The following is a 12060-nucleotide window of genomic DNA, read 5'->3' as shown; positions in this document are numbered from 1 at the left end:
AGATGTCTCCCTATTTTTCTAGTCAGCAGTGCTTTTTTCTAGTTTTCAGATGCTGGTAGATACACTGCGCGCACACTCAACAATACACATCTGTGCACAATCAAACAAGGTTCTCAGGGTTAGGCAGGCTTGAAGAGCATAGCCTAGGCAATGCGTATAGAGCTGGAGCTGCTTTCTGAGCAATATTTCCTGTCACAAGTATACAGCAATTAGTCATTTAGATGGAACCTTCCACAGACAAGCTGTTTTCAAAGGAAATCGCAGTTCAGAAATAGGACGTGTGGCGTACATGAATTAGAAGGAAAAATGATGCCTTATTGTGGGAAATCAAGCTGCAAAACAGTCTTGTTTTTTTAAAAGGAAATATTTCCAAATTAGCAGTCTAAATGAGCATAACTATAGACATTGCCACAAAGACTTGCTCTCACTCTTGCCATCTTGTATAAGGTTAATATGATGATGATGATTTCTGAAGCTATAGGCGTGTTTTGCTTTGGGATTTATTTATTTTTTATTTCATTATCAATTTTTCTTCTGACTTTTTGGTTTTCCTCCTTGTAGGGCTCAGAACCCATTCAATGTAGCCACATTACTAGTATTAGCCCCAGTGGTACAAATACTACTGGGAATACTTGCTTCTTAAACTAATCCCATTGACATCAGATCCATTCATTTGGAGTAGAATCATACTTCAGAATTTAAAGAAACTGCCCCAGTCTCACTACCACTGTCATAGGTTGAATGCATGAAATTCAGAATTTTCTTTGCCTCCATATTTTATTGTGAACTCATTCCTGACAAACTACTAAACTGGAATGAATTCTGGGTAAATTCTCCAGGAACAGGGCAAGCTGCTTTTTTAACATGCATTTTATAAAGAATTAATACATGATTCAACAATTCTTATTGGACACGATGAACCCAAAACAAAGAGTTTCATAAACTTACCTAAACTAAGCACATTCATTTTACTTGGGTGTGGCATTTTTGCACCTACCATTGTCATTTTATTTCTTCCTGCAAAATCCTCCTCCTTCCAGTAGTAGCTACAGCATGCAACCAGCATGTGTACACCTTTAAAAACTAGGAGCCCGGTTTTCTGCTGAGCAAAGAGTTCTGTTATTATGAAATGTTGCTTAGTTATTATCTTTGCCTATTTCTGTTTGTCTGTCCTGCCTCTTTAGCGCTTAAGCTCTTGTATAAAGTGCCTAGCACAATGAGGCCATGTTATGGACCTTGGTTAGCATAATAGAAAAAGGCCAACTCTATCGCAAAGGTAATTTGATACTGGACATTCAGATACTGGGTGTTTCTTCAATATCTGGTTGGGAGGAATTTGTTGACGCTGCTATTGTATTATTAAACTCTTTAAAAGTTTTTACCATCCCAACCCCCTCAGATACAGAAAATCTGTATTGAGAGGCAATAACCAAACTTTCTAATAAAATGGCTTTTATCTCTGGTACAGCTACCATTACATTTGCATGTCTTTTGACTGCAGACATGTAATGCCAGCTGTGTGGGAGGGAAATGGAAAAATTCTGTTTCATAATAGGAAATGTCTTATATTTCCAGATGTTTCAAGGACCACTCAGCCAGACACAAGAAATTGTTCTTGCTCAGGGCTGAATTTATAGATGTAGGTTTTTCAACTTTGGCCCTCTTTCCAGCAAAGCTAAGCTAAATAAAGAAAAGAACCAATCTTTTTTGTATTATTATTATTACATTGGGAGAACTTTGCTTGCTTATCTCAAAATAAAAAAACAAGAGGAGTCTTTAGGTCATTTAAAAAATGGTTCCGATGTTAGATTTTCTGACATCAAATCTTTAATGGCTCTTTATAAATCTTAATATTTTTTATAGATTCTTATAATGTTTAGTGCATTATAAATATTTAAATTGTATAGATTTACAAGCTCTAGTTAATTCTTTTACTCCTTTAGGGTAGTTTTTAGTACCTATTCCTTTTCACAAAACATTTGTATGATGTATTGATATGATAATTGTGAAGCTTTTGTGGGCATTTTCATATTGATTTATTTGTAATAATAGTCTAAAATAATTCATTTCCAAAAGGAAGAGGGTTAATGAATGAATGAATAGATCTTCCAGTTGTATAGCACTTTTCAGTCTACAGAATCTTGAAGTGTTTTGCAAACTATTACACACACACATAAACACACCTAATGAACTGCAGCCAACCTTCTGAGGCGTAACATGGCAGTTGTTTAACAGTGCTCAGCAACATTAGCCAACGGTTAGGGTAAGGAAGTGAAGCAGAATACCATATCCTGTCAAACCTGAGGGTCAGTTTACACAGGCCAAATGTATTTACTAAAATCAGAATTTCACTAGGAGTAACAGAACCCTCACTTGTGTGAAAAGTACTATGGTGCATTTAATTACTATAAACTGTTCCAGTTGTAGCATGATCCCTAACCTCCTGCTGATGGAAAATATCTCTGATAAAATGATGTTGGGAAATCTTAGTCCATTTATGTTTGAATTAAGACACTGGTATATCATATTGGAATGGGAATGCTATTCTTTATTGACAGCCTGGCTACGTCTAGACTGGCCACAAATTCCGGAAAAGGGATGCAAATCAGGTAAGTCCCCCGCGGATTTCCCTATGCTGACTTACCTGATTTGCATCCCTTTTCCGGAATTTGTGGCCAGTCTAGACGTAGCCCCTGTGTCTGGCAGCTGATGTAGGTGTGTCCATGATGTTTTTATTAGGTCTATCAGCAGTCCTTGCTGCCATTATACATGAAATTCAGCTTCATTCTTTCCTTTCAAGAACAGCAAAAGTATTTTACTCTCTATCCTCAAGTACTCTCACATGCAGCATCCTACTGGATTCTGACTTGTCACCCAGCATGTTTCGCGTGTATTACAGATGCCGAGGGAGACAATGAAATGCTTTGGCTGGTAGTGCCCTCAGTAGGAACACGACACTCCACTCTACATCTCGTGTTCAGCAACCCTGAATTATGTAGCTTCTGTGTCCCCCTATGGCTGGTCAGAATTAAAGATGTGGATGAGAGTACAAGGGCTTTGGCTCAATTGGGATAAGGCAGAGATGATGCTGGAAGAATGGGCAAGAACTTGAGATTTGCCTTCTGTTGGAGGCTCATGTTCAAGCTTTGCTGCTTGGTAATAGTTTTAGGAGTCATATTGAAACCATCCATGCTTCTGAATTATCAGGTGTAAGTTGTGGCATACCTGATAATTAATGTCCTGGCAGCTGTCTGATGCAGCTGTTATTATAGCGATCCTCATGGTCATCCACTCTCCTCCAGGCTATCGTTGAAATGAGATTGGAGTATTCAGCTGGTGCACAAAGCAGCAACACACCTCTTGACTGGAAGAGCCCCTAATGCCCCATACCCTTCGCTGGTTATATGCTCTCAAGTGATATTCAAGGTATTGGCCATGAACAGTCTCAGATGCAGATCTCTAATACACAGCCTCTTTCTTCTTGGTTTGTTCCTGTGGTTACAATCTTGCTGTTCCTTTTTGGAGATGAACTTTCCAAAACAGGTGCAATGTAGTCTCTGTGAAGAGCCCATGTGCCTGTACCTCATGCTTTCTGGCTGTCTGGCAGAGTCTAGGTATCACAAGTTTCAGCAAGCAGTGCAAGTCTTCCTGTTTTACCACACTTTTATTTAGCCAGTGGGATCTCTACTAGAGCAGGGTACAAGGAATTTTATTTCATGTCTCATCTTTAAGCCAATAACTCTCATATCATGCTGTCACCTAAATGGGGTATTGGTTCAATACTGATCCACACCAGAAACTCACTTAGGGTACGTCTAAACTACATGCCTCCGACGACGGAGGCATGTAGATTTGTGTATTCGAAAAAGGGAAATGAAGCTGCGATTAAAAAGGGAAATGAAGCCACGATCAGCTGTTTGTCGGCTCAGCGCGGCAGCCATGTAAATTTAAATGAAGCGGCGATTATTTAAATCGCCACTTCATTTCCCTTTGCCTACAACCCTCATCTACATGGCTCCGTCGATGGAGCCATGTAGTCTAGACACAGCCTCAGAGCATTCTGGGTTTTTCTTTCATGGCTCCTATCCAAAAACTGACTTACTGATCTTGAGTTCTGAAGAAATTGCAAAGAAAAACTAGGGGTATGTCTACACTACCCCGCTAGTTCGAACTAGCGGGGTAATGTAGGCATACCGCACTTGCAAATGAAGCCCGGGATTTGAATTTCCCGGGCTTCATTTGCATAAGCGGGGCTCCGCCATTTTTAAATCCCCGCTCGTTCGAACCCCGTGCCGCATGGTTACACGCGGCACGAACTAGGTAGTTCGAACTAGGCTTCCTAGTTCGAACTACCGTTACTCCTCGTGGAATGAGGAGTAACGGTAGTTTGAACTAGGAAGCCTAGTTCAAACTACCTAGTTCGTGCCGCGTGTAGCCACGGAGCCCCGCTTATGCAAATGAAGCCCGCGAAATTCAAATCCCGGGCTTCATTTGCAAGTGCGGTATGCCTACATTACCCTCCTAGTTCGAACTAGGAAGATAGTGTAGACATACCCTAAGGGACATAACCTTCTCCACCATTTGGCACCACATCATTCCTTGATACTTCAGTTCCCTGCAGTCAACCTCATGGACTCTTACTTGAAGAGGATGGCATGGATTTCCTTCTCAAAATGTGACACCAGTTCTGCCCCACTAACTGGCCAACAATGTCTTCCTCTCCATTCACTGCCTCCAGTGGAACCCAAAAGGATAATTTTAAGACCCCTGACTGAATGGACAAAAGATCCAGCCGAGTTCTCTCCAATCTTCAGAGGTCTTAAATGGGACTGTAATTCTTGGCTGCCTACGGGCCCTACTGTGAATCCAAATTTTAGTCATTCATTTCTCTCTGCTTTTTACAAACAAGAACCTGACTAGGTGATCTGAAATAGTCAACCAATTTCAAATTCAATGCCACTATAATCACTGAACAGACTTAAAACATTGAACAAGTTTCAATACTGAATTGGTTTGTGATCTTGGCACAAGCTTGATGACATCAAGAATTGCATTGGGAAAGACGCCTGAAATTAAAAGCAAAACAAAGCAATGCCCTCACATGCCAGTAAGACTCACTCTTCTTGACTGGGCATGACAAAGACAATTACATGTTGAGCTGTGGTCAAGGAGGTAAGATTATGTTCCCTTGGAAACAGGATAATTTGGCGCACAAGGAAGACCAGCACAGTGTAGCTCAGATTGTAAAGGCTTTCTAGAAAGCTATTAACAAGCTGTTTTTCAATTAGGCTTATCCCCTTCATATTTGTTGACAGTTCTGTAAATGCCTTATCACAGGGCTAACCCAACTGATTGAGTACTCTTTGTTCCTCCTTTATTCTTGACAGGCAGAATAAAGGGAACTGACTGTTTCTATCACTTCTTGACTTTGAAGCTTGTGACTTTAATTTGGGAAATCAAAATACTTCATCTTTTTTTTCCCCTTTCAGATGACTCTTCTTGTCTAGAGGCTTGGGAAATGTCTCCCCTTAATTCATGTTCTTGGCTCTGATTAATACTGATGAGAATTGTCTATTAATGGGGGGGCAGCCTCTTTGTTCGTAGAGCACAGGCTTTCATATCAAGTAGCTGTTTCAAATTTTAATTGGGTTTGGAGGTCTTAGTCCAATGCCTAGCGAGTCACTTTCCACATTACAAAACTCACAGAGCACAATACAACGCTACATTTTTCAGTGTTATTGGTCCTTCAGGGATCGTCAGTCCATGCATCAAATTCCCATGGAAGTCAATGTTAATTCTGCATAAAAACCCATGTGCGGTGGTGCAAGGTACATTGGAAATCATACAGTGCAATCCATGCTGGCGACAGAGACAGAAAAGGATCAAGTAAGCAACTGTCCTTACTGTCTGAGGCTGGCCCAAAAACTTTAGACCTGGAAGGTTTTTTTGTTTGTTAGTTTGTTTGTTTTACTGATCGTATTTTTATTAGTAGTATATTTATGCATTTGTTTGTATTGTATTAGCACCTAAGAGCCCCAGTCATAGGCCCATGACCCCTTATGTACAAACAGAAAACAAAAAGACAGTCCCTTTTCCAGCAATGCCCCTCTGCCATGTACATTGGACAAACCAGACTCTCTCTGCGCAAAAAAAAAAAAGGACACAAATCAGACATCAAGAACTGTAACATACAAAAACCAATAGGAAGCACTTAAGCCTCCCTGGACACACAATAACAGACTTGAAAGGGTCCATACTAGAGCAAAAAAACTTCAAAAACAGACTACAGCATGAAATTGCATAGCTGGAATTCATATGCAAACTTGACACCATCAGAATGGGTCTGAATAGGGACTGGGAATGGTTAGGTCACTACAAAAAATATTTTTTTCCCCTTTAAGAATTCTCACCTTCCTCTCAACAGTTGGAAGTGGACCACATCAACCCTGATTGAATTAGCGTCATTAGCACTGATTTAACACTCCCATTGTCATATAAATCTGGCCAAATGGAAGTTCCCACTTCATGCACCTGCTGAAGTGAGCTGCAGTCCCCAAAAGCCTATGCTTTAATAAATTTGTTAGACTTTAAGTTGTCACAGAACTCCTCATTGTTTTTGCTGAAACAAACTAACATGGCTACCCCTCAGAAACTTTTCCAAAAGGCATGCAATCTATGTACTGTGTGAATTACTTTAAAAATAAGCAAAAGCATCAAAGTATTTAGAAAAAGGTAAATAACTTATTTATTGGGTAGTAAAGGAGCAAGAAAACTACCCTGGAATAAGTGGTGGGACGTGCATGACAGCAGATACTAACTTGAATCCTACTTGTGAATAGGGTTGCCAGGTGTTCGGTATTGACCCGGACAGTCCAGTACTTTTGCCTCCTGTCCAATAAAAAAAAATCAGAAAATACCGGACACCTAAAATGTCCAATATTTTCTGGTTCTTTTCCCCTGCCAGGAGGTGAAAATACCAGACACCTGTCAACCCCACAACACACTCAGCAACTGGGCCCAGCCCCTGGCCTCCTCACCCGGGCTCCTGCCACCCCCCACCCCCGGATCCCGTGCTTATCTGGTTCCACACGGAAGCTGCGTTCTGGGTTGATCAAGAAAACAAAATGGCCTCTGGCAAAAAGCCAAAAGACCAAGGGGAAGCAATGCCTTCCCTGGGTCTTAGTGCTCAACCGCTCCCCTGTTCCTATCCCTATTCTGACCCTGCACGCACTGACATGTGCTTGAAAGGGCCATGCTGTTTTAATGTTGTTTTTTTGTTTGGTTGGATTTTTTTGTGCTTAACTCAAGAGTCCTTTTTTTTTTTTGGTTCAACAACTTTGGTTCCCCCCCCCCCTTTTTTTTTTCTCCTTCACAGAATTTTTTCCCTGTTGTTTTTTCTTTTTTGGGGGGAGGAGGGATGTGCAGTAGTTTTGGTTAAACCATCTGGCAACCCTACTTGTGAATTCCTGTGACCATGGTTACAGACACCATTGGACTTGTCATTTAGACACAATGGCTGTTCCTCTTAGCCATATTTTACAGTCACTGCAGGACTTTGCATTAACTCACTGGCAACTGTCCCAGTTAAATGAATGTGGCAATAATCAGAAAGGATGGATGATTAAGTAGATTCTGTTGCTTGGGATGATGCTGAGCTTACATATAGCTGAAGATAGAGGTAGTCAGACTATAATGAACACACAGCTCTCCACCTGACTGTCATGACATGTGGGATAAAGAAGATAAACACATAGCCTTTTTGAGTCCTGATACTAATTTAGAGACAGAAATTGTGAATTGTAGGAAACAATTCTAGAATGTATTTTTACTAAGATTTCTTTGCCTCTTCCCCACATAAAGATGCTTTTCCTTTACACCATGCAGTTATGAAAGGTCGCTGGAGCAGAGATGGAGTTAATATTGAAGAAATTTCTGTTACTTACCCATAATTCCACAAGAGAAGAGAGTAGGTCCTTGACTCATCTTTGGAGTGTGCTGAAAACAACCAGAAAAGCTATTCACTTCTCACAGACTTGACCAACTCATTTGAAGTTATTCTGAATTTTAGGGCTCAATTCTGCCATCCTCGCTCTTGCTGAGTTAGCACTCCTTAGGACTACTTAACATGATGACCAAGAATGGCAGTCCATAGGGTATGTCTACACTACCCTCCTAATTCGAACTAGGAGGGTAATGTAGGCATACCGGACTTGCAAATGAAGCCCGGGATTTGAATTTCCCGGGCTTCATTTGCATAAGCCGGGCGCCGCCATTTTTAAATCCTGGCTAGTTCGAACCCCGTGCCGCAGGGTACACGCGGCACGGAGTAGCTAGTTCGGATTAGGCTTCCTAATCTGAACTAGCTGTACTCCTCGTGGAATGAGGAGTACAGCTAGTTCGGATTAGGAAGCCTAATCCGAACTAGTTACTGCGTGCCGCGTGTAGCCGCGCGGCACGGGGTTTGAACTAGTCGGGATTTAAAAATGGCGGCGCCCGGCTTATGCAAATGAAGCCCGGGAAATTCAAATCCCGGGCTTCATTTGCAAGTGCGGTATGCCTACATTACCCCGCTAGTTCGAACTAGCGGGGTAGTGTAGACATACCCATATGGACTTGCCCAAAGAACTCAGTGGCCATGCTCAGTGCATTAATAACCAACAGACCATCCTCCCTCAATTTTTCTTTCAGTTCATCCAACTTCATTAAGAAATCCAAAGTGGCAACACAGAGGTGCAGTCACGAAAGCCCTTATTCCAAAGTGAGTGTATTCCACTGACATCAGAGCCTCCTCATTTCTGAACCCATGATCCAAAACTACTGAGCACGCTAAATGAAGAGAGTGAGTCCAGCAATACTTTTGTGTTGGGACAAGCGAGAGACCTTAAATCCCTTAGGCTACGTCTAGACTGCAAGCCTCTTTCGAAAGAGGCTTTTTCGAAAGATACTTTCGAAAAAGCCTCTTTCGAAAAAGAGCGTCTAGACTGCAAGCAGTACTTTTGAAAAAGCAAGCTGCTTTTTTGAAAGAGAGCACCTAGGCAGTCTGGATGCTCTCTTTCGAAAAAGCCCTGTTGGCATTCAAGAACGCCTTTTTTCGAAAGAGCACTTTCGAAAAAAGGCGTTCTTCCTCAAGAAATGAGGAGTACCACCGTCGAAAGAAAAGCCGCGTTCTTTCAATTTAATTTCGAAAGAACACAGCTGTAGTCTAGACGCAGGTGAAATTTTTTAGAAAAAAGGCTACTTTTTTCGAAAAAACCCTGCAGTCTAGACACAACCTTAAAGGCTCACTAAAGTTCCCAATTTAGCAACTAAAAGGCCATTTTTAATATGGATTATGTTTGTAAAGGTGGGCTCCCAAACTACAACTTTTCTTTAAATGATTCTCACAAACCTGGATTGTTCTTCTCATTTACATGAAAAAGAAAGCATCAATGTGGTATGACTAGAAAACAATACCACAGACTTTGTTACATTCTCTATTTAAACTCCTTTTCCAATAATTTTTCCCTTTTTTTCCTCCTAGAAATTACCATAAACAAACTGCAATATTAACCACAATAAATCAGTATGTTCACTACAGGTGCAGAATATGTTAGCAATGCCCATTGCAGTCACCATTCTTCTGCTTTCCCAAAGAATGTTCCTATTCTATTTCTGACATTTCTCTCCTGCATGTGCCTCCTACTTTACTGATGTAATTATAATTTTATTTATACACCAGCACCAAAATAAATTCCAGGGTGATCCTTTCTGTCATATTTGCATTTTATCTGGGTTTAAGCAACTATCCATGTACTCTCAAGTCATAGTTTACTGTTGACCACTTATGTAACAGTACCATGCTTGCTGACAATGCATTATAAATATAATCTACTGAAAATGATCCTATAAATATGCACATCCATATACATTAAAATCTAATATAAGTTTTAAGGAAGCAGAAAATGCCAATTATGCAGAGGTGAAACCTCCTTATAAGTTGAAGTATGCTGTCACTTTCCAGGTTAAGTAGAAAAATTTCTATCAATTGGGACCTAATTTATTTACGAGAAGGTATAAAGTAACCAGAGAACAAAGATGACAAGCTGTATCAAAAAAAGGCCAAACTAGAGCAAACTTGAAATAGAACAAACACTAGAAAAACACTGTTTTTCACAGCACACATCAAAAGTATCAAAGAAAAGCAAGTACTGTTCAGAGACAAAAGTGGAGGCCTAAGAATGAGGAAGAAACATTTTGAAATGACATATGTTCCTATATTAAGTGTGATTGCCATTTCATAAGATTTGAGTTTAACATCAAAACTGGGAAGTAAAACAGTGAACTAATCCATTTGGGGTTTTTTCTGGGTTTTGTTTTTTAAACATGAAACATCCTGCTGATTTAGTTTTAGGTTTTATTCAGTTTTTATTCTTGGGTTTCCACTCATTGGGCCTGATCCAAAGCCCACTGAAGTCAATGCAAACATTTCAACCAGATTCAGCATACTTTGCATCAGGCCCTGTGTGAACATGGGCATCAGTATAACATCTGAGGCAATTAGAAATGTATATCCAGACCCATTATGATTATTGTATTTACGTAGCACCAAAAGTGCTAACAAACCATTAATAACCAAGGGCCTTGTAGGGAGGCAATTACAGTCTAACTAGTCTGCAATATATCAAAAGCAGACAACTCTGTCCCCAGCAAAAGGAAATGGAAGGGCTTTTTTTGTTGTTTTATAGTGGTCTGGCTTCAAGGCTGTGTCCAGACTCGGGTTTTTTCGAAAAAAGTAGCCTTTTTTCGAAAAAACTTCACCTGCGTCTAGACTGCAGCCGCGTTCTTTCGAAATTAAATCGAAAGAACGCGGCTTTTCTTTCGACGGCGGTAAACCTCATTTCACGAGGAAGAACGCCTTTTTTCGAAAGTGCTCTTTTGAAAAAAGGCGTTCTTGAATGCCAACAGGGCTTTTTCGAAAGAGAGCATCCAGACTGCCTAGGTGCTCTCTTTCAAAAAAGCAGCTTGCTTTTTCGAAAGTACTGCTTGCAGTCTAGAGGCTCTTTTTCGAAAGAGGCTTTTTCGAAAGATACTTTCGAAAAAGCCTCTTTCGGAAGAGGCTTGCAGTCTAGACATAGCCCATGTGGCTCCATAGTGCACAGAATAATTCATATTCCTCCCAGATCAGTGAGTCTCCCACTCCATAGCCACCAAGTCTCATTAGTAGCTTGTACATGACACTTTGTCACTTCCCTTTGCTCACCCACTTCATCTAACGACTTTCAAGTGAATTTCAGCCAATGGTTTGCAAAAGGCCTGCCAGGGAGTGGGAAGAGAGGGGGATCTTTCAGACCAGTTAAATTTTATCATGTTTTTCATATTTTCTCTTTTGTTGGCTAATGACCAAAACAATTTATGTTTAGACAAGGACTTTGCTTCCTCACAGAACATATTCACCTCGTCTGTGGGAGAACAACTGAGTTGTTCCTATGTACACATCTTAGACTGCTCCCAGAGGAGACCATGTGCCCCCAGAAGGGTGAAGTTCTGCCTCTTAAACATGCTTCCATCAACCCTGCCGAAGCTCCTCCTTCCATGGAGCTATCAGCTGTGCAATAGGCAGCTGCCTGTTTCTTTCTGCAAGTCCTCCCCAATCAGCATTGATTGTTGGGGGATCTGCCAGTTAAGGGGCTGGAGCCCTCTGCGTCTTCTGAGGGAAGGGAGAGAGGAGTATTTGTATTTGTGCATCTTTTCTGAGCTTCTTGGAGCATTTTCCAGGCAACAGCACCTTGTTCTAATTTCTTTCTAGACTGTGAATAATTCTCCTTGAATGCCACTACATACATGCATGTCTGAGACGAGCATTGACTATTTGGCACTTTGAGAGGCTATTCAGATTGCTCTATGTTATCACCCCAGGTCATTTTTGCACTCATTGCTTTCCAGGCAGTTGCCCCTAATTTGCATCTGTGCCGTTTATTTCTTCTCTTTAGGTACACTCAGCCCACTGTTCTACTCTCCCCAATTCACTTGCCAATGTGATTTGGTCTTTCTGAGTGTTTGTTGCCTCCCTGGTTTTTCTGT

General features: G+C 40.9%; 1 protein-coding gene across 5 annotated transcripts in view; it reads right to left on the bottom strand.

Moving 5' to 3' along the window:
- FAM53B (family with sequence similarity 53 member B) overlaps window positions 1-12060 on the bottom strand; it is a 153260-nt gene that overhangs the window by 93728 nt on the left and 47472 nt on the right. For all 5 annotated transcript variants that reach the window (XM_075935296.2, XM_075935295.2, XM_089780186.1 and 2 more), the window contains one exon: window positions 7944-7995. In XM_075935296.2, the coding sequence (XP_075791411.1) occupies window positions 7944-7995 (52 nt within the window). The remainder of the gene's footprint in view (window positions 1-7943; window positions 7996-12060) is intronic.

The sequence above is a fragment of the Pelodiscus sinensis genome, chromosome 8 (assembly GCF_052426305.1).
Source record: "Pelodiscus sinensis isolate ZL-2025 chromosome 8, ASM5242630v1, whole genome shotgun sequence".
In the NCBI taxonomy this organism is placed as follows: Eukaryota; Metazoa; Chordata; order Testudines; family Trionychidae; genus Pelodiscus; species Pelodiscus sinensis.
This window is presented reverse-complemented; position numbering and strand designations above follow the sequence as displayed.